The sequence below is a fragment of the Eleutherodactylus coqui genome, chromosome 10 (genome assembly GCF_035609145.1).
Source record: "Eleutherodactylus coqui strain aEleCoq1 chromosome 10, aEleCoq1.hap1, whole genome shotgun sequence".
In the NCBI taxonomy this organism is placed as follows: Eukaryota; Metazoa; Chordata; class Amphibia; order Anura; family Eleutherodactylidae; genus Eleutherodactylus; species Eleutherodactylus coqui.
In genome coordinates, this window is record NC_089846.1 from 57,450,440 (window position 1) to 57,473,498 (window position 23,059).

Here is a 23,059-nt window from a genome sequence, read left to right on the forward strand (position 1 = left end):
CATGCAAAATACAGAGCAGACATGCCCCACCCTGAATGTAGAGGATACACTAATTACTGCTGAAAGAAACATTTCCTTCTAATTTACCGTCCGCTTCTTACAACTGAACCGGATCAAGGATGACAGAAGTGGACGATTTCACAGAGCGCTCTGCACACAACCTCGCCGCCCCATCAGTCTGTGACTGCTATTTACTCAATCACAAAGAAGCATTACATACATAGAACATATATACAAAAAAATCATGACCTTTTATTTTACTCATGGGACTGGACGATTTACAAGACAATAATCAGGCAGGAAAACTGTGAACAGAGCAATGCTATGCAAGATCACTACTTTGTCCTTTGGCAGGACATTGGTGAACGGTGAGATGCTCTGCAGGATCCCAGACTGAAGGAGAGACGCTCTGCAGGGTTCCTCTGAACTATGCTCTGATATAAGAGTCAATCCTATCAGACAGTCTGAGGAGGAGCAGCAGCAGATACCGGCACTGAATCGGGAACCTCAAGCCGAGCGAGGCGGCTCTGCTCCAGGGCGATGGCTTCCGCCGAGTGCTTGCACCTCTCTGATCCACACTGACAAGTGAAGTATTTGCTCTTGATGTCCCAGAAACGGTCACCATAATCAAACCTGGAGGGAACAAGTGCAGAGAGGGCAGGGTTATTATAAAGAGAAAGGAATGGAGATTTAAAGAGGAAACTTCATGGCATCAGATCTCTTTAGATATGGGATGTTCAATCACGGAGGGTGGCCATACACACCCAATAGCTGTCAACTGAACGCTTGTTTGGTCCAGAGCTATTATTCCACACGCCCCATACAATGCACACTCCGCTCAGGCCAACTATTCCTTCTGATCCTGCCACACACATGCATGTTTAGCTCAGCCAAGCATGCATAGATTTACAATGGGGAGAATAGCTATCAGACACCTCTGGTGGTAGCTTATCTCCTTTGCAAAGAAAAGGTCAACCCTAAGGCCTGTGCACACTTGCTGTGTGTGCGAGTTCCACCTGAATCCCTTGGGCGCACGTTTTATCAGACACCGTCCACGTGTTGTCCAATACATTTGCATGTTCTAATTGTTATCTGTGCTATGGACAATAGGACATGGAACGAGTTTTCTCACATACTCCATCTACATGAAAAGAAACTTGGTAATGTGTGCTGCCTCATTGAATATTTTAGGATCCGAACGCTGGCCACGTGTCATCCGTTTTGTTCACGTCGGACACATTTAAAAAAGAAAGAAAAAAATTCCAGTGTGTCTGAGGTCTAAAGTTAACTTTACACAGGACGACTTTCACACAGGAGCGATAATCGTTTAGTGAATGGAGATGGAGTGCTCTGGAGATCTTTTCCAGCCGTCTACCTACAATCACAGTAAAACAGGCAGTTGTTCAAAAACTGAACGACTCCCGTTTACACTGAGTGAGAAGGCGCTTAATTTCAGTGAGCTGTAATAAAGCGACTAACGACTACTGAGAGATTTCTCTTAGTGCCTTGTCTGTGGCTGTGTGTACATGTGACGACTGGTGCGGGTAAGCATGGCCTCTTTGTTCGGCCGATCAGTAGGGATCCTTGGGGTTGGATCCTCACCAAACAAACATTGACAGATTATTCTAAAGGTCAATTTACACACGCAGATAATCTTTCAAAAGGTTGAAAGATCAGCGATCATTTTGCATAAAGTACTAATAGGCACTAATTGCTATTGGTAATTAATCATCTTAATTTGCATGCAAATGAGCTTCTGGGAGCTGTTGCAAAACTCAGTAGGAGGTCTGACCTCTGTAATTAGCTCCATTGTTTAGTTACTGGCTGCTAAGAGAAAACAATGTAATCTGTAGCTCCCCATGGAGAACTGGGCACCATGAACAGCAGATACAGCCTTTGGTCCTGCTTATCAGCTGTTCTGCAGAACCATGGTTTTCAAGCAGAACTGAAAACAGTTGTTCGGCAGAAAATTGAAAGATGGGCCATTTAGACACAACGATTATCGCTCAAAAGAAGGCTTTTGAGCGATAATCGTTGGTCTAAATGGGCCTTAAGACTAAAAGGCTAATTTACAGACAACAATTATCGCTCAAAACCTGGACAAACGGCTTTTGAGCGATCATGTTTGTGTGTAAACGCGTGCCCATCGTGCACTCTTCATCCATCACTGAGTTCAACTCAGCATAAAACAGTTGTCCCTGATAAGAGGGACCACATGCCATGTTCTCCAAGGGCAGAGATAACATAGCAAGCCCTGTGGCAAAAAAAGGCACATGAAATTAAAGAACAGACCACCTGCTGTTTTGTAAATACATTTCCTGGCAGCTGATTGATATGCAAATGATGTTAACTAGCTGCTAATGGACATTAGCAGCTAATTAACATCATTAGTAACTAATGCAAAATAATCGCTCAAAGCTCTGTTTTTCAGTAGAGATGAGCGAGCACGCTCAGATAAGTTACTCTTCTTGTCCGAGCGTGCTCGGGGGGGGGGGGGGTGTGTGTGAGAGATCTCACTCTCTACCCCGCCACCCCCCGAGCATGCTCAAACAAGAATGCAGTTACTCAAGAAGTGCGAGGCTCACTCGAGTAATTGACTTATCAGAGCGTGCTTGCTCATCTCTAGTCATCAACAGCCTAGTCCAAGACAATCCCTTAAATGTGTCAGTTCCCACTTACCCAAGTTCCTCTCCTGCCTTGATGTCCCTTCCACTGAAGAAGGCAATGCGGGGAAAGCGTAGATCCTGGTGTGACATGAAGACTCGAACAGGAATGAGGTTGGGTTCACAGAGGTGATTAATAAAGCGGCTGACGTTTCCATAGTATCGGGCGTCTATGCAGTATACTTCCCCATCCTGAGAGAGAAGGAGAGCATTAGTGGGGTGAGGGCATCCTTTATATAGCGAACCTATAGAGATAGGAACAGTCATAGTGTATCCCAGTCTAGTGACAAATGAACGTCACTCCTTAGAACGTATTTTAGGGTACGTACATCCAGCCATATTCCGCTCCAGCTTTTTTTGTTCACTATATCCACAGTAAAATCCTTTTGTTGTAGAGTTTATTAGGGCACACAGTGACCCTATGTCCCATGATCCCTCATTGTGTGAGCACGTCCTTCTGTCTAAATGGCAATTTGCTATGTGGAACCACAATGAGGATTCTTAGGGTATTTTCATATATACAGGAAGCCGGATGAAAGGAGTTTTTCTGGACTTTTACTATCTTCAGGATAAGTCATTGATAATTGATTGGCCGGAGTTGCCACTCAGAATCAGTTGATTGCCAGACCTGCTGTCAATGTCGATACAGCTGGAAGCAGATAGCACCGTGAACATTGCAGCAGCCCAGTTTGGCACTGCATTGAATTCAATGGGAGCTGCGCCTGCAGTACCAAACAGGTACTTTGCTTTCCTGAGTTCATTTGGAGGCTTTTGGCACAGAGAAAGGTGTCTTTTAGAGTTTAGTAACCCTGGGTGTTTGCCTAGGCGTGGTAGATAGGCCCACATGTTTTGATCAAAATAGGAACCAAGAACCTTGCATTTTTATGTGGCTAGTATAAACAACAGTTGTGCCATTTTATTCACATATGTGTATAAGTGCTATGGTGAGTTTCTGTTACGGCAGAACCCAAACCAGGCTGCTTCATTACAGACAGCACCGTCTGCTTCCAGCACTGTCCGTATTGGCAGGGGTGCTGGGAATCAGCTGATTGCCAGAAATCCCAAGCAGTGGACCCCTGCTGATCACCTATTGATGACTTAGCCTGAAGACAGGTCATAAATAGTAAAAGTCCTGCAGAACCCCTTTAGGTAAGACCTAAGCAATTACTGATAGATAGTTGTGCGTTATGCCGCATTTACACGGCATGAATGTCGTCCAAACGAGCTCACAAACGGGAGACGTCACCACTAGTTGTTCTCGCTCGTGCAGACTATTTAGACAGGCAGATCATCGCTGAGATTCGCTAACGTCTTACTGACTGCTAGCTCATTGCTTCCCATTCTACGTGAAGCATTGAGCAGGGAACATTTAGACACAATGAGAAGTGAGCGAATCAGTGATTGATTTTTTATGCAGGTCGAAACTAAACAACAAACCAACAGTGCGCCATGGCTTTGCGTTTAGACGTAACGATTATTGCGCATTTTCGTTTGTTTTTAACGAATTTTGCGTGACAACTGTTACGGATAAATGGGACATTGTACATACAGTCTGCGATTTAACCTTGTTATCCAGGTCAAAGAGATAGGAATCGTCTTCTCTCACATCAGCTTCTGCATCAGAAATCAGCTCGCCCACATACCTGCAGATGGATGAAAAGACCGGGAGGTCACAGAACAGCAATAACTTATGGGATGTCATCTTTCCTATATATATATATATATATATATATATATATATATATATGTTAACAGATGAGTAAATTCATGAAAACATTGTACTACTTAACTTGCACAAATATTGAGTTATAGCCTGTATTGAACTCCAGAGCTGCATTCACAATTCTGCTGGTGACAGCTGTTCATTTTTCTTTATGGAAGATTACTGTACAACGTGTGGCATGCAGATTACAATTCCCACAACAAATTGGCAAGGGATGCTGGGAGATTTTATTTGTGAACCCTGATGAATTGTGAGTGCAGCTCTAGTCTAAGAAATGTAGGTGTATTTTACAAATTTACTCGGCTGCTTATGTGAATTCACAATAAAATGTAAAATGGATCACCAAGCTTTCCATTAATCAGACGTTCCCAGTGCATTTAAAGCGACTGTCCAGGCCTAGAGAAACAAGATGGCTGCACCGCTTCTCTGACTACCCGTTGCACACTGCATTGGTAGTCTAAGCCTCTACACCCTAGATAGACTAATGCTGCCCATATGAGAAGCATTGTCCAATCACATCACCATGTAGTGACTTAGACTACCAATGCATACTAACGCAGTGTGCAACTAGTCAGAGAAGTCGTGCGGCCATCTTTGTTTCTCCAGGCCCAGAGGGTTGCTTTAAAGCCAAGAGGAGGTTACCCCAAAATTACATTAAATGCAGACAACACCCTTGTCTATTTGACAGACAATGGTCCTTCCCTGGCTTCTCTCCTTAATCTGACTGAAGTCATAGGACCTTTTCTTGCCTGCAGGTTAATTGGTCGAAATCCGTTATGTTCCCCTTGACCCCAACTACTGCCCCGCGTCAATGCTACTGGTATCTATACGAATAGTTGATAAATTTAAATAGTTGGGAGTGAGGGCCTCTTATGTCAGAAAGTTCACCATTCTGACCATAGCACCTCTTATTGACACTACTGAGAGTCACCTGCATTTCTGGCAGCAAGCTCCCCTGTCATTGATAGGACGCATCAACCTCTTTAAAGTGATAGATCTTCCTTACTTAATGTTTCTGTCTTTCATGTGTCACCAGTGATGTCCCCAAAGAAACATTTTCAAAAACTGGATGGTTTGCCGTGGTCCTTTTACTGGCAGAAGGATGCCCAGACTGTCTCCGCATATTGCAGGCCCCTAACCTATACAACCATTGGCCTCCCAGCTGATCTATGTGCATTGGTGGATGGATACTGATTTTAGTAATGGGGCCTTTATGGAGTCCTATGGAGGTTTACCCAACTTATTATATAGATTCAGCCCTCCACACTCCGCATTACTCCAGACTGTCACTAGTGTCTGGCAGTTGACGCAGGGGATGTTTAAAAGGTCTATGCTTTCCACATATTCTCCTAGAACCCCTTTATGGATGAATCCGCACCTTTATCACTTGTTTTCCTTCCCATGTAAAGCCTATTGGGCAAAAATAGGAGCCAAATATTTTTTTCATGTTCTTTCAAATAATTCTGTAAAAGGCAGAATTTAGAGATATATTCAACCTAGGACACTTTTACACAGGATCTATGTTGGTCGCAGAGGTGCATAATGTCGCCCCAGCCATGATCGCTCCTGTGCTCACCAGCCAAGCCAGAAACATACTGCACATTGATGAGGGGCAAACACCCCAAAACAGCTGTCTGTGTATGAATTCTGGCTTTGCTTCCTATTCCCAATCATTGTTTTTTTTTTTTTTTACAAACTTGTTAAAAAGTTGTGCATTGATTTGAAAGAATGCTGTCATCCAATAGGTGGCGCTGCAGAGGTATTATTCCATCTTCCTTATTCGCTCCCTTGTTTTTACACAGCAGCGATCATCACTCAGTGAAGTGGGGCGAGGGCCACCAAGCATTGTTCAGGCCCACCTCCATTCACAGTGAATAGGCAGTTGTTCATTTATAACCAACTGCCTGTTTACACAGGCAGATCGTTGTTTTGGGGTTTTTTTATGCCTGCACTATCCAAATGATGAAAGAATTATCAATTATTTAGGCATTACACTGAATGACTATCATTCAGATCCCCACAATCCAGCAAGAATCTGAACGACAACCATTCAGCATAGAAGGGCCCTAAAGCTGGGTTTACACGGGATAACTGTTGGCTAACCGACTACATGAGCGAGTGACGTCACCGCTAAGGTTGTCAGCGCTCATGCAGAGCATTTAGACAGACAACTCCGCTGACTTCTCGCTTAGTGCTTCACATGCTATGTGAAGGGCTGAGCGGGGAGCGTTTACACGCAGCGAGAAGTTAGCGATCCAATGATGATTTTTATGCTGGTTGAAAGTGAGCGATAGCGAAAAGTAAATGAATTGTAAAACGATGTTTCTGCATTTAGACGCAACAATTATCGCACATCTCCATTCGTTTGAGCGAATTTTGCACGATGATCATCCCATGTAAATGGCCATTTAGTTTCCGTTTCTTTCTCCAGCTCAGACACACCTTTTGGGTTCAGCTCGAATCCTTTAAACTGGTGGTTGCCTTCTCCGATGTTGTAAAACTTGTTAGCAATCCGCACCTTTTCCAACCTTTGACATAGTTACATAGTCTTCTCCAACCCGTTGGGGAAAAGCCTTCTGACAGTGCTTATAAAGCTACTCCTGATTTGACATCCAAGGATTGGAAAGAAGTGAACTCCTATTATCCTGCTGGCACTCGTGACCTCCTTATACAAGTGTAACAGAATTTATTATACTCCGGTTAAGCTTAAAAAGATTGGAGCTGCCATGTCAGATCTTGGTTTCCGGTGCCAGGCTGCAGACCGTACTTTTATACATTCGGTGCGGTCATGTCATGGACTTTCTACACTCCAAGTTTCACTTTCCAGCTGTGCTGAGCCCTCAGGTGTGTCTCTTGGATCTTAAGGACACCAAAAGTTCAGGGGAACTATGAACATTTTTCTTACTCTTCTGTGCCAGGAAATTATTATGGCTCGGAAACCCACAGATGCCCTTCAGTTGTACGCTGGCTCCAGTTAGTGAATAAGTACATTCTATTATACAAAATGTTGTCCCTTAATAAGAAGTACCCATACAAGTTCAAGAAAGTCTGGTCTCATCAGGTGGCCTTGAATACTACCACATCATAAGACAGGGTCATATATTGGTAATGGAATATTAATTCCCGAGATCGGCCGTCCTTCTTTCCTTCTAACAGGTACAATAGGGGATTCTGTGGTAGGGGCCAGGTATGTGTGATAATGGTGTGAGCATGCGTGAACGTTGGTCGGTTGTCTCCTTTGTCATTACTACCCCTGGCTTTCAGGGACGGGTTTCCATAAATTTGCCTATGACTCATATTTCTACCTAGGCTGTTTACTGTTGATCCGGTTTACACTATCCATCCAATTTCGCAATTCTGCCTTCAACTATAATTATGTTTGTGTGCTGTTATGCCGATAGAGGATGAGCTGACCGCTTTGTTTCTATTAATTCTCTTACTAAAGCCTTTATAAACAAACAAAGAAAAGCTATCCTGTAGTCCAAAGCCTCTTTCAAAAGCCTGGTATCTTCCTAATGTTGAAATAGATGCCACATGCCCAAGTTAAATCACTCCGTATTGTCCTTATAGGTATTTAAACTGCATTACTACCTCTGGTGAAGGTTTCATCACTTAGTAAACAGGACGATCCTACTGCTCAACCCAGGTGACCAGTATTTCTAACTACAGTTCCCAGAAGAACCCTGCTAGTGCCAGCAACACTACTCTGCCTGTACACTGAAAGGGTTCATTCGAGCAGATTAACCCTTTGTCCAGCCTCTAAAGAGCAGGAGCCAATATCTATACACTGTGAGGAGGGGAGTGAGCTCTGTAAAATGTATCTCCCGCAGCCCTGATAAGACCCATGCAACTGTACATGTGCATATGAAATGGTTAACCTTTTGTCCAGGGAGGAGGGAGCCGAGTTGTGCTTACTGAATGCAGGGCAGAGAGAGCAGAGACACGGCCTGCTATGCACATACGCACCATGTATGCTGAAGGCAGACACAGAACAGTTACATAGGAGTAAGCGATAGGTGCACATTAGCCATGAATGCAAGTTGTACCCAAGCGAATTCGCATCGGACAGCACATAGACACCAGTTCATGTCCTGTCCGATTTACATGGACAAGCATTTATATGTTCTACTTTTCACCCGTGATATGGGCAGAAATAGAACACGCGATTAATTTTTCCACATGAACCATTGATTCATATGGAAAAATGTTAATGTGCCTGTTATCATAGTCCTATAATGGGGCCGTGTGCTGTCTGTGGATTATCAGGGACCATACACGGGCCCAAATACGCTAATGAGAGGGGGGCCTAAAGGCAATGGGTACTGAGCATGGTCAAATTAGAGATCTACTGAACGTTGTGTCCAGAAGCAACCAAAAATTCTAATGAGCTTTTCATCAGTTTTAGCCATTTCCAGAGAATGTGTGTAGCATCCAATATTGGCACATTACATCATCCACAGGGGTTTTTACCCACGTTTCCTAGTGTCCTAAACAACAAATCTGCCTTCAGTCATGTAGCCGGATATAAGCAGAATGACAAGGCAGATTCACCATTCAGGACTCTGGGTCAACAATTATTGCATTGGTCACTTACTCGCAGATAAAGGATCCCTGGGGAATGGCCTGCAGAGCTCTTACGCCCCAGCCCATCTTCGCTGTACGGTACAACTGCAGGCGGACCCTGAAACAGAATTTAGGTAGGTTTTTTTACTGCCACATTGATTTCTACACACAAATGATAATATGTAACAAGACTTCTATAGGCCTATCCAAACAGCGAACCCCTGGAAAGGTTAGCTTCAACTCAGGAGGGCTTGTTGCGAGTATGAAAAAACATGGTGCCTTACTGAAAATGTCAGCAATGATGGTATTCCACAGGCTGCAGGGATAGCCACCATTTTGTTAAATTTATGGACATCCCCCTTTAAAAGTGTTTTCTTGACTAAGAAAAATTTGTGGCAGTGAATCATGTAAAATAACAAAGCAAGGCATACTCATCTTCACCCAATTACACACCCCATCCCTGTCCAGTGCAGGTGCCCCAGTGTTCACCGCAGTGGTCAAGCGCTGTTCATTATGCACATGACCACCCTGCCAATCACAGGCTTTTGCAGTGATTTAGCCATGCACAGCACAAGACCGCCAAAGTCCGTGATTGGCTGAACAGTCACATGTGCAATGAATGGCACACATGACCGCCATCGCTTCGCCAGGGATCGGAGTAGCTGGTGCCAGGCACTGGACAGGGTGGGGGTTATGCCTTATTTTACATCATTCCTTGCCTTTTAAGTTTTTATCCCTGAAAACCCCTTTTTAATATCTCTGTATTTGTATTAGTACATACATAAAGTCCTGCCGTCAATCTAACACTTACTTAATGCCACTCTGCACTACTCTGTTCTTGCACGTCTGCCAGCATGCACAGGCTTGGTTACATTCAAAGATAAGCGGAGGCTCAATCTTGTTAAATTCCTGTAGAAGACGACCATCCTGCAGACATAAAGAAAATGAGAGGACATGTAAGATGAGGAAGGTTGAAAGCAAGAGAAGGTGAAAGAGATATGAGAACTTCTGTATAAAGGCTCACCTTATCATACCAGCAGCGGATACTTAGCTGTCCACAGAGGCAATTACTAGACGAACAGTCATCCTGGCAGCTGCAATTCTGTCCAACCAAGGAAAAGTGATAAAGCAGCAGAAATAGAGAACAGGGCAGCAGATGAGACAGAACAGTGATGAGATCTGTACCTGCAGGTGAGTTATATTGCGGTCGATACTCATGGCAGAGGTTTCACAGTTCTCAGACACATACTTATAGTCGTCCGGGGTAAGTTCTTCATCCACTCCATTAACACATGGAATAGGGACGTTTTCATAACCATGTGCAATGTCCCTAAAATCAGAGAAAAGGGTCAGACCTGCAGTGACATTGATCAGGACAATGCTGGATACTACATCACAAATAATATGTGTTCTCCATAACTGACTGTGTACCCAGTTAGAATGTGCATTCATGTGAACACACGTGAAACATCTCATTAGGGTAAAGTGGCATCTTCCTCACCTTCCAGCAGCTTGTATTTCCTCTTTCCCTGCCTGCAGGCTCTCTGTAAATGGTCAGAAACCTCCTCAGTCAGCAAAAAATCCATCTAGTGTAATACAGCAAATAGAAAACATGGAGGAGGAAAGAGGGATACAGCTGCAGAATCTTTCCCTATGCTGTGTGTGGCCATACACATTAGATGAACATTGTCCGATTTCGACGTGACAAGCCAACCATCTAATGTGTCTGCGGGTGTCCTGAATTTGCCAGGATGGCATATGTTGGGGAACCAAGGAACAGGCGTGTTACAGTGTAACGTGCCTGATGCTTTGTTCTCAAGGAAGCCAAGCCTACACCAAAAGCTTCCGGCACCGGCTTACTTTTGCTTCCCTTTGGAGAATACATGTATACCCGGATGAACACACCCATGTATAGGTGGGGAGCATTCAGTCCTCTGATCACGGGGTCAACAAAAGCTGAGGGAAATAGGTTTACTTTTGGCTCAGCCATACAGTCTGCTTTGTGGATGAGACGCCTGTGATTTATCTGTAGAAAACTATGGCTGTATGCTGTCCACCAGCCTGTATTGGCGAACCATACAGCTTATATGGGAGCGTTGCATGTAAACAATCCCATATCTTGCTACAGCAATGCAAAAAATAAGTTCTGGGGAGTGAAACAAAGTATGTCTCCAATTATACACTAACGATTGTAATGAGGAGCATGCACAATAATCCTCGTCTAAATAACTTGTATTGCAGATTTGGCTTCTAAATAGCGGCAAGATCCAGCTGCAGTCCGAGCTGCAGGCTGCTTATAGCTGTGCAATAGAAAGCGTACTGCTCTCCTCGGCGCCTGTATCCAGTAGGAGCGCCAGCGCTGTAGGATGTAACGCGATTCTACTGAACCCACTCCCCCCCTGCATACAAGACACAGAGGATGCTTTGTCTCCTAGTGCAGAGATATGAGCGGTCCGTGCTGCCATCTAGAAGCAGATTCTGTTAGGCAGTGCATTTAGATAAACGATGATTGTACACATAGTCCTTGTTTTATATAATTGGAGGTGCATTTTTTCCCCCCATTTTGCAAGATAAACCTCCACCACCACCAAAAGGCTCCATAGTGAAGCACAACCAAGGCAGTAATGTCCCATTTAGACAGGATGACAGTAGTCACTGCTTAGGTCATTAATGCTCATGCAGAGCATTTAGACAGGTGGAGTTCATCACTGAATCGCAGGCTTCTCGCTCAGCGCTTTAAATAAAAGCGGGGAGTGTTTACACTCAGCTAGATTCCCGCGATCCAGCAATGTTTTTTATGAAAGTCAGATAAGGAGAAGTGAACGAATAGTAAACATTTTTTTGCATTTAGACGCCACGATTATCGCTCAGTTTTGTTCGGTTAAACGAATTTTGAGCGATATTCGTCCCGTTTAAATGGCCCTTACATCTTACTATCAAGTAAAGGTTAATATAATGTAGAGTGAACAATTAGCACACTAAAGGTAAAGAGTTATGTATATATGATTGTTCACATGGGTATTGCTTGTGGAGCCATAATATAGGCTATGCACAGCAGCCTACCTCCCCTCCAAAATCCCCAAACCTCTAATCACCTGCCCCTACAGCAGAAGCAGGGACCTTAAGCCAGTACGCCCAGACCTTATCAAACATCTGCGGACATTAACGGGACTAGTACTGGGAAGTTGCTACAGTACATGTGCCCTGTCCCTGCTATTAAACTTCATTATTGCAATTTCTAGCCTTCTGCTCCTTATGATTATCATCAATATCCTCCTTTTTCACGTGCCTGTCCACAATCCACACCCTCACCTGCAGATGATCCTCTCTGTGCGAACTGCTCTGTTGTGGATACCTTGCCGGATCTTACGATTGAGCTGTAAAGCATACCAGACGTCTGTGTGCTCCACGGTTAAATCACATGGTGTGTCACCTTCATTGTTCCGAATCTCGGTGTCAGCCCCACGAGACAGGAACAGGCTGAAGAGCAACACGATATATATAAATAGGCAGCTTAAAAACAAAACTCTATACTTTTAGATTATTGTAAACTTTTAGTGATATGTCATTCTATATTTTACATGCAATTTATCTTCTACCAGGACAACCCATTCAGTACACGCAGACCTAGCTGGATGCCGCTGGTATTCAGCAAATCACTACTGCAGCAAAACTGCGCTGGCAGTCTGCTGATAGCACAAAGCCATGAATGGGTGCTGAAGGGGAACGTTTTATGTGGCACCCATTCAAATAAATGGGAGATCATGTGGCACAGAGTTGCACAGAGTCCTCCAGAATGGGAGTGGCTCGTTCCAGCAGTGCTCTGCTCCAGTTAACAGGAAAAAAAGTGTGTGTTATGAGTCGGAGGTCCTGAACCCAAACAGGTCCTGATGCACTTTTCAGTCTTTAGCTAGGAGATCCAAGCTAATGCTGACAAAACATTCACAGACTTTAAATGGGACTGTAACGTGTATACATATAAACAGTTACTGCGCAGAAGACAGATGGCTCTTACTTTACGCAGAGGATGTAGCCTTCACGAGCAGATATGTGCAGTGGCGTATCCCCATGAAAGTTTACTGCATGCAGATCACACTGTGCGTTAAGCAAAATCTCAGCAATCTCAGCACTGCCGGTGAAGGATGCCCAATGTAAGCAGATGTTTTTCTCCTTTGATGGGAACAAAAAGTTAAATTTACAAAAACTGACAGATCCTAATTCAGAGGAGGAACAAGTGTTGGGTACTCACATTGTCCTGCAAAGTAACATCTGCTCCCCTTGTCAGCAATGTACGAATGACATCAATGTGTTTGTGCTCTGCAGCCCAGATGATGGGTGTCCAGCCACCATTATCCTAAGAAAAACATCAAAGAGGTTGTCCAGAATTAGAAAAACATGGCTTCTTTCATCCAAGAACAGAGTCACCCCTGTTCACAGGTTGCATGTGGTATTGCAGGTCAGTCTCATTAATTTACATGAAGCCGAGCTGCAATAGCGGATACAACCAGAGGAAAGATTGACGCGGATTCTGGAAGAAAGCAGTCATGTTTTTTTGTATCCTTTAAAAAGGTGTTGTCCAGGATTTTTTTTTTTTTTTTACTATTGAGGACCTATCCTGAGGGTGGATCATCAATAGTTTATTGGCGGGGATCCGCCACTCAGGCTCCTAGTTGATCAACTAAATCATAGAGTTGGAAGGGATCTCCAGGGTCATCGAGCCAACCCCCTGCTCAACGCAGAATTCACTAGATCATCCCAGACGGATGTCTATCCAGCCTCTATTTGAAAACCTCCACTGAAGAACTCACTTCTTTCTTTGGCAACCTGTTCCACTCATTGATCACCCTCACTGTCAGAAAGTTGTCTATAATATCTAATTTGTGTCTCCTCCCTTTCAGTTTCATCCCATTGCTTCTAGTCTTTCCTTGTGTAGATGAGAATAGGGCTGATCCCTCTGCACTGTGACATCCCTTCGGATATTTGTAGACAGCTATTAGGTCTCCTCTCAGCCTTATTTTTTACAAGCTAAACATTCCCAGATCCTTTAACCGTTCCTCATAGGACATGATTTGCAGACCGCTCACCATCTTGGTTACTCTTCTCTGAACTTGCTCCAGTTTGTCTATGTCATTTTTAAAGTAGGGTGCCCAGAACTGGACACAGTATTCCAGATGAGGTCTGACTAAGGAAGAGTAGAGGGGGATAATTACCTCATGTAATCTAGACTCTATGCTTCTCTTAATACATCCCAGAATTGCATTTGCCTTTTTGGCTGCTGCATCACATTGTTGACTCATGTTCAGTCTATCATCTATTAGTATACCCAAGTCTTTTTCACATGTGCTGCTGCTTATCTCAATTCCTCCTATTCTGTATGTGCTTTTTCCCCATTTTTTCTTGCCCAGATGTATAACTAAGCAGTTCACCCTGTTAAATACTATTCAGTTAGTTGCCGCCCACTGTTCAAGTTTGTCCAGATCTTTTGGAATACTCTGTCTCTCTCTTCTCCACTGTTAATTCCCTCATCTAGATCATTTATAAAAATGTTGAACTCACCAGGCCAGCTGTCAGTGCAGACAGCTCTATCTACTTCCAGTCCTGTCAACATTGCAGTGGCCCGGTTTGGTTTTACAGACAACTCCCACTGAATTCAATGGGAGCTGTGCGTGCACTACCAAAGCAGGCAGCTGCAATACGGATGGCGCTATCCATTCCCAGCATTGTCTGCACTGACAGAGGGCTCAGCAATCAGCTGTGGATCCCCGCCGATGACCTATCCTGATGATAGGTAAGAATAATTAAAAGGTTCGGCCAAACCATTTAAAACCAAAGTCATATCATATTCAGCTGTAAGCAGCTATATAAAAGAAGGATACTCACCTGGGCATTCACATTGACCTGGCCTGTTGAAAGAAGGAAAGAGAGCATCTCAAGGTTTCCACTTTTGGCTGCGTGGTGAAGGCAGGTAGAACCATCTTCCTCCTGAGAAATGAGAAAACCTCTGAGATAAGCTCAACAGAAATATCAACACGAAGTGAGACTATCTTAAAGGAGATGTCTCGAGGAAGCAGTTAAATTTTTTTTTTGCCCAGTCCCCCCCATTAAGTACACATTACTAAGCCCCCCTGTAAATGACATTTCTAGCTGGTTCGTACTTACCGTTCCAGCGTTTCAGCAACTTATAAAAGTTTCCTCAAGATGGCCGCCGGCTCTTTCCCCGTCGCTCGCTGCAGCCCGACGTGCGCGCTCCCGAGACGCCGCCAGCTGTGTCTCCATGGCAACCGGACGCATCGCAGCCGCCGACCAGACGCCCACCGCCAGGCAGCAGGTAACCGGCGCTAGCCCCCGGCTCCCCAGCGCTAGACCCTCAGCCCAGGTGAAGGCCCCGGAGCCCAGCGCTAGGTTCCGGAGCCCAGCGCTAGTTCCCCCGGCCTAGCGGCAGCCCCCCCGGCCTAGCGACAGCCCCCCCATCGCAGCGGCAGCCCCCCCCCGGCCTAGCGACAGCCCCCCCATCGCAGCGACAGCCCCCCCCCGGCCTAGCGACAGCCCCCCCATCGCAGCAGCAGCCCCCCCGGCCTAGCGACAGCCCCCCCATCGCAGCGGCAGCCCCCCCGGCCTAGCGCTAGTTCCCCCATCACAGCGGCAGCCCCCCCCGGCGCAGCGACAGCCCCCCCGGCGCAGCGGCAGCCCGGCGCAGCGGCAGCCCCCCCCCGGCACAGCGACAGCCCCCCCCCGGCGCAGCCCGGCGCAGCGGCAGCCCCCCCCCCCCCCCACAAATCACTTACCTGGGACGCTTCTCGGGGCTGCTGGGCTGGGCTTCTCCGCTGGGCAGCTCCAGTTTCTGCACCTTCCTCTAACAGAGGAAGGTACAGAATGGCCGCTGTAGCGCGCTCCCGAGCAGTGACAGCTCGTCTGCGCATGCGCAGAAGAGCTGTAGCGGGGAGCACACTGAAGCGGCTCGTGCTGAATGGAGAAGACCGGACTGCGCAAGCGCGTCTAAAAAAGCAAGCTGCCAGCGAATTTAGACGGAACCATGGAGACGAGGACGCTAGCAACGGAGCAGGTAAGTGGAATAACTTCTGTATGGCTCATATTTAATGCACAATGTACATTACAAAGTGCATTAATATGGCCATACGGAAGTGTATAACCCCACTTGGTTTCGCGAGACCACCCCTTTAACTCCAATAGTCCACATTTATAAATACTTAATCTTCCAGCACTGTAGAGTATGGAAAATAAAAACACAAAACTAGTGCCATCTAGTGTCCACATTGGTAAAATATTTAGATGTGAATTAAAAGGCGTGATATGAGTCATAGTAGATAGATTTAGTGCCCTAGGACCTCGAGTTTGTCTTCTGGAAGACGGATTCTTGCCTGGATGGTGTTGAAGGACAGACCGAAAAAAATTATCTGATGGTATGGAGGTAAGGAGGACTTGGGGAAGTTGAGGATCCAGCCAAAGCATCTAAAGGGTGTCCAGTGCAATACATAGACTCTCCAGGGTGGCTCTTCCGGGGCTTTAATAGGAAAATCGTCCAGGTATAGTACTGCCCCTCAAATATAAGATCGCTACCACTACAGAAAGGACCTTTGTAAAGACCTGAAGGGCTGTTGTCAGCCCAAAGGGAAAGATCGCAAACTGGAGGTGGTGAGAGTGGATCGCAAAACGCAGAAAGAGTTGAGGAGACAGGCATATTGGCATGCAACATTGATGTCTATGGACAACAGAACCTCGCTCTTGTCCATGGATGCAATGACAGCCAAGATTGACTGCATGCGAAACTGTCAGATCGTGACAAAATGATTTAGGAGTTTCAGGTCGAGGCATGAACGCACGGACCCATCCTTTCTGGGGACTATAAACAGGTTTAAATAAAAACCTGTAAAGTGCTCATCAGGAAGCACCAGAACGTCAATGCCTTGATCGAACAAGGTCTGAAGTGCCCCACCAAAACTTTGTTGGCCCTTGAAGGGGTGGCAGGGGGCATGGAACGGAAGAAATGATTAGGGGGGGGGAGGAAAATAGCGTAACTGGGAAATTACTTTGCATACCCAAGCATCCACCATGTGAGCGAGCCAAAATGTTTCAAAACACTAGGAGACTCACCCCCCACTCTGGACGACAAGGGTGGGGAGTGCCCTTCATGCAGTAGGCGATTTGGCTGAAGCAAGCTTGGAGCAGGAGGAAGGACACCCTTTGAAGGAGGGTCTCTTTTTTTCCTCCTGTGAAAATTGCCTTGAATCTACTGAACACAGACTGGAGTGTCGAGCAGAAAGAAAGTTTGTTCTTTTTTTCATGACATATTGACGTTTAGAGTCAAACCGCCAGAGAGAATGAACATGCCCATTCAGGCTCAAGAACATGTGAGGAATCAGTGATGGATGGCCTAGGGACAGGATCAGAAGCAGGCCCGGGTAACAGGCAGCTAGCGCAGAGTGGGTCGTACTTACTGCAGGGGAATTTTGTTTTGCAGCGAAAGCATGCAAAATATGTAAAAATGGTCGTCCCCTGTTTAGGGGCTTCACCACCGAAGTCTAAAATGGTAGTTGTACATGGATTACCAGTGCAATGATAATATGCGAAGGAGACTGCTGCTGCGTGCTAGTCCCAGGAGGGATAGACTGACAAGCTGCACAAGACTGTTCTCACCCAAGCTCCCGCTTCCCCTCTCTCTCGAGTACCCCTGGAGAAGAGGATGGCATCCAAGTGTGTCAGAGGCAAGAAGTAGTCAGAGGGCAGAGAATAGCCAATTCAAAACCTCTGCAAGAGCGGGAAGAGAGTAACAGATTCCAGAAGTCCTGCCCACTAAAGGAGGTGATGGTATGACCAAACACAGCCACATAGCCATTACGGTTCCACCCTTGGCCGGGCTGTGTCCAAAAAGGAAGTACCCACCCCCACCAGAAGAGGATACAGAAGTAAGATAGGATAGGTCATCAATAGTTGTTTGGTGATGTCTATCCTTTGTAACCCCAAGTGATTAGTTTATAATCAGGCCAGCTGTAGGTGGAGATGGAGCCGGAAGCCATCAGCTCTGTCCACATTGCAGCAGCTTAGGTAGGTATTGCATTGAAATTAGTGGCAGTTGTGCCTGCAATTACCTTTACTAGGCTCTGGGCTACCATGTGAACTCATCAGTACCCCGCTATCGTGTTATAATAGGGTGCCGGAGGACCCTTCTAAATTGCTGCGATCAAAGCTAGCTGTAATTGCAGCCATTGCAGGATGGTGTTTGTTGTCAAAAACCGCATCACTTACCAGGTATAGAGCAGTCTCTGCTCCCAAGTCCAAACCATACACCATCCGTAAGAGCTCACTAGGGCTGGATGATTTTGCCTAAAACTTATTTCGATTTTCGTTTTCCTGCTAAACATGCCAAGGCTTTGTTCTTATCTGCCTCAGAAGTCCCAGCACACAATGTCAAACCCTTTTAAAAATAAGAATATTGCAATACATATATGCTGTGTCTACATTTAAAGGATAAATGTGTGGCGTTACCTGGTGGTACACACACGCTCCGCACTGAACCAAATATTTGGCAACATCCAAATGATTGTTGACAATAGCTTCTAGAAGAGGGGTACGAAGGACCTTGTCAGTGGCATTGAAGTTGGCACCCGCCTGGGAGGGAGAACATGACAATGTAAAGAGAAACTGAAAAAAGCCAAGTATAAACAGGACTAAGTGCAAGCAGCAGTACGATACCTGTATGAGGATATGACACAGCTCCAGGCTTCCTCGCTGTGCAGCAGCATGGAGGGGACTTCTCTTCAGCTGCTGATCATTTAGGAAATTGGAGTCTTGGTTATCCACTAATACAAAATAAAGAACGAGTGTTAAAGTGCCTGATCTACTGCTACAAATAATGGGTAACATAACAAGGGAACTAACAGACTACATGTAAAAGGACCTTTTTAGTGCAAAGATAAAAATAAGTGGCGATTGACGATATAGCAAGTCGTTAACGTTCGAAAGATATGTATAACAAAAATCACGTGGGCTTTTTTTGGTACTCTGCTTGCGTGATCCTATTCCTTTGAGCATTCACATACAGATAATTGCGAACGAACAAGTGTTTAAGGAGAAAGACTTGTGAAAAGGCCCTTTTGCACCACCTACTGCAACGTGTGCTCCACTAGGTCCCTGTAGTACCGCATTTCCAGGTGTTCATTGATCACTAGTAAAGCAGCTCATGGGCTGTACTCCTTTTAATAACCACGCCTGGTCAACACTTCCAAACCTCTTGTCCCATTTGCTAGTAACAGACACCAGTTTATAAATGGTCTGCCTCATTGGGTTTTTTTGCCTTTCTCTGGATCAACAGAGGAGGATGAGAAGGGTTGAAACAGGCTGAAGTAGATGGACATTGTCTTCATTCAGCATAAAATACTATATTATAAAAGATTCAATCAAAGACAAAGGAGTACATTTTTGCTGACTGGCAAGTGAAATGTGCCGAGATTGCACAATGATTGCAAACCTTTAGAGTATCAGTACATGAAGCATTTCCTTGCCTTAAAACACAAGTGGAGCTTTGTCGACCGGCCAGCAATCAGCACAGTTCAGCCTGCATTTTGCAGTGTATGAATGCTCCATGTAAGGGCATCCGTAGGGCAGGTTTACATTGGATAACCATCGTTCAAACAGTTCCTGGAAATAGTCATTACAGCGAGTGGTTAGCGTACGAATGACTGTTGTTCCTGTGCTTTTACAGAGTGTTGGCTGTTGTTCATGTTCCCTGAAGCGCACACCTCCACGCAAACTTAATTGGATAGTCAATGGAAGACAAACGATTACCTGTTTATGCCAGACAATAGTTAATCAACCAGTGACTATTTTTGGAGATTAGTGAACATATTATTGCTCATCACCTTGACGAGAGCAGTGTTTACATGGACCAATAACGCTTACATTCATGATAGCTGTTCCATGTAAAGCCACACTTCGTTGGAATAACTCTTCTTCCAACTGGCTAACAGGATAAACTTTTTTTTCTGGGGATTATCAAAGACACAATAGAAGTATTAAGGTGTGAAGGGAGAAACTGTCCTGCAAATGACAATGGAAATACCCGTCTAGGTACTAGGAATGGATATGTCGAGAGATACCCGCTTGAACCGATCTACTATTTAGCCTAATTTTTCTTTGAGTCGCGCTGGGCTGTTGTTTGGGGGTGGGAGGGGGGTTGGCGTTCTTCCTATTCTCTGTCCTTTTGCCCCCCTTTTTCCCCATTTTTGGACTCCAAGACTAGCAGCCCTCTCTGGTTTGCTCTATTATGGGTAATTGATAAAACAAAAGTGAAAAATGAACAGCCAAATATTACGTTTTATGAGAAATGCACACAAGTATGCAAGAAATGCTTGTTTTTCTCTTTTGTTTTTTCTGTACGGTGTGCATTTTTTTTGGTGCCTGTTATTTTTGTACATTTGTCTATTTTGGCTAAATAAACGTTCCTTTAAAGAAAGAAAAAGAAAAAAAAAAGGAGGGCACTCACTTAACATCAGCAGGACTTTCTGCAGTTCCCCAGCCTTGACACTCAGATACAGCTGCCTAGAGTTGTAGCGAATCTTCTTTCTGCTTCTTCCTTCTCTCTTTTGCTGGTTTAAACTATACAGACAAGACCATTCATTACTCAGTGCAGTCAGTAAAGTCAGGCAGAAAGAGATAAAAACAAACAAAAAGGACAATTCACATACTTGTCAGTTTCTTGCGACAACAAGGCTTTCTGAAGGGCATCCCGGGCAGGACCAAGTGGCAGACCAGCAGCACTGAGAGCCATCCCAGAAGGAAGGAGAACCGAAGGACCTTCAATGCCTCCGTTAAGAGCTGAATCATCAAGAAGGGAACGTTTGCCGTCACCAACACCGCTCATCCGTGCACTAACCGTAAAAACAGATGTGATAAAGATGAAACACAACAATCTGACGCAATGCACAAGCAAAGAAAGGAGAGATACTGAACTCACCTAGGCTGTGTGGTATCTGCTCTTCCTGGGCCGCTGCCATCATGCGGAGGTGGGGCAGGAACAGGCACGGGGGTATCTGCTTTTGCTATAGTTATCTGTTCTGCTTCTGATGCATCTTCTCCACAGTGAGGACAGAAAATGATGCCATTTATAGCAGAGACACAGGCCTTGTGAAAGCGATGATTAATCCTGAAGTCTGGATGGCACTCCAAGAAGGTTCCCTGCAGATCGGGGATAAGAGACAAAATGAGGGCATTTTTACACCTTTTGTGCATTCAAATAAATCATTGCTGAATTAGTGTTCAAAGCTGTCGAGGCCCGATCCAAAAGCCTAGCGGCACCCAAGGAGGCATCCCAGATGCATTTCCCTGCGTGGACGATCTATTGTGCAATGTCTATCTCTTACAGAGGGGCACTGGAGAGAATGCCGCAGCGTATCTGTTTGGCCCATTCAGTAGTAGCCATACTGATCTAGGTAAAAGCGAAAACAGGCTGAAGGGCCGAATTCACTGCATCAAAGGGGAATTTGTTTAGCCTCTCAGAGAATTAGTTAGCCCGTATTTTATGAATGGAGAAGAACTTTATATCAGTGTTCATTTAAAGGGTTTTATGCAGATCTAATTAATAATCACACAAGTGGGCCATGTTTGGTATTGTAGCTAATCTTGATTCAAGTGAATGGGTCGGAACAAGAGGTGTAAGCTGAAGCTCAAAGCAAAATTTGTAAACCCCCCCCCCCCCTTACAGCACCCACCCACCATATGGGGCAGAGGGACCTTTTGTGTCCGCTCAGGCTCCAAGGCCAGAGGGTGACCACAATCTCGGCAGCCCCTATAATATATCCATGGCTGCAATACCAAACACAAAGCAAAAGATAGGAGTAACACTGTTTTCAGGAGAAGGAAACAAACAAGACTGTTCACAATTGTTATACGTTGGGATTATTCTCAGCACCACTGTGGCATACTTTAGTTATTGTCAACAGTGGCTCAAAAGATTAAGTACACCGCATGGTATACTTTTTTTCTTTTGTGGTGGCCTACTGAATCACAAAGCACAGAAAGGGGGGAAAAAAAGTATACTATTATTTTTCCTATACCAAAGAACACTTTCAGCCACAAACTCTTGAACTTTCAAGGAGCATGCGTTGAACATTTCGTTTTCACTCTATATGGATAGACTCAAACTGTACCAGGTTTATGATGGGTACGTACGCTAGTGCAGAAATATCCACAGCCGGGGCAGCAGTGATGTTTGACCATTCTGGCACGGTGACTCTCACAAAGGACCATGAGAGGTACTCTGCTGGAAGGACGCATGGTCTCTCGCTTGGTGATGGGAGCATTACATCCACTCAACTAAAATGAAAAACGACAGAATTAATGTCATAAGCATAAACAAGAATTCACTTCCTGAAATCAAATTGTCAAATTTTCCCTCAACAATAACTTAAAGCTTCAATGTCTATAACATAGAGGATTGGCTGGCTTGCAGGCTGAACACTCAATGGCCATATAGACTGCTAGCTAATAGAGCATGCGCTCACTCATCAACAGGTCTTTACTTCAGATAGGTCTGACAACTGCACTGCTTGTGGTCAGACCTATCAGATCAGCATTCTAGTGTTAGGGCCCTTTTACAAGGGCCAATAAATCGTTCAGACTCCCGCAACCAGCGAGACTCTGAGCGATCACCATTCATTCTAAAGGACTGAACGACAATTCACTCTCTTAATGTTCCTCGTTCAGGTTATGCATACATAAAACCTGGACAATCGGCCCTTGGAACATGTGAATTGAGGCGAGCGGATTGGATCCATGTAAGAGCATAGAAGCAATCATCGCTGGGATGACCAGTTGGGGTATCTGCGCCCGACAGGTCATTTCATGTAAAAGGGCCCTTATTCTTCAAGCCTATTGTACCCATGCTCCACTACCGTTTCTCTCACCTCTCCATCTACACTCTCAGTGGCCATACACATATTGTTTGCTTGCTCGCAGACTCTCTCCACACTTGGAGCCTCCATACGACAGCTGCACAGGGGAAGTTCTTCAAAGCGCTCAGTGTCCATGGAGCTAGATTCATTGCACACACCTGAAAAGAAGCAGAATGTCAACAAAGTAAGGAAGTAAATATAGA

At 45.1% G+C, this 23,059-nt stretch overlaps 1 protein-coding gene across 2 annotated transcripts in view; it reads right to left on the reverse strand.

Moving 5' to 3' along the window:
* Positions 1–232: 232 nt before the first annotated feature.
* The window catches only part of EHMT2 (euchromatic histone lysine methyltransferase 2), a 37,022-nt gene continuing 14,195 nt past the window's right edge, over positions 233–23,059 (reverse strand). For both annotated transcript variants that reach the window (XM_066581064.1, XM_066581063.1), the window contains 18 exons: positions 22,869–23,014; positions 22,135–22,278; positions 20,921–21,141; positions 20,652–20,834; positions 20,450–20,562; positions 18,661–18,767; positions 18,454–18,576; positions 14,830–14,931; positions 13,199–13,303; positions 12,965–13,119; positions 12,262–12,429; positions 10,135–10,279; positions 9,974–10,051; positions 9,761–9,876; positions 8,981–9,067; positions 4,228–4,306; positions 2,680–2,855; positions 233–633 (listed from right to left, as the gene is read on the reverse strand). In XM_066581064.1, coding sequence (XP_066437161.1) covers positions 456–633; positions 2,680–2,855; positions 4,228–4,306; positions 8,981–9,067; positions 9,761–9,876; positions 9,974–10,051; positions 10,135–10,279; positions 12,262–12,429; positions 12,965–13,119; positions 13,199–13,303; positions 14,830–14,931; positions 18,454–18,576; positions 18,661–18,767; positions 20,450–20,562; positions 20,652–20,834; positions 20,921–21,141; positions 22,135–22,278; positions 22,869–23,014 — 2,426 coding nt within the window. In that variant the 3' untranslated portion in view covers positions 233–455. The remainder of the gene's footprint in view (positions 634–2,679; positions 2,856–4,227; positions 4,307–8,980; positions 9,068–9,760; positions 9,877–9,973; positions 10,052–10,134; positions 10,280–12,261; positions 12,430–12,964; positions 13,120–13,198; positions 13,304–14,829; positions 14,932–18,453; positions 18,577–18,660; positions 18,768–20,449; positions 20,563–20,651; positions 20,835–20,920; positions 21,142–22,134; positions 22,279–22,868; positions 23,015–23,059) is intronic.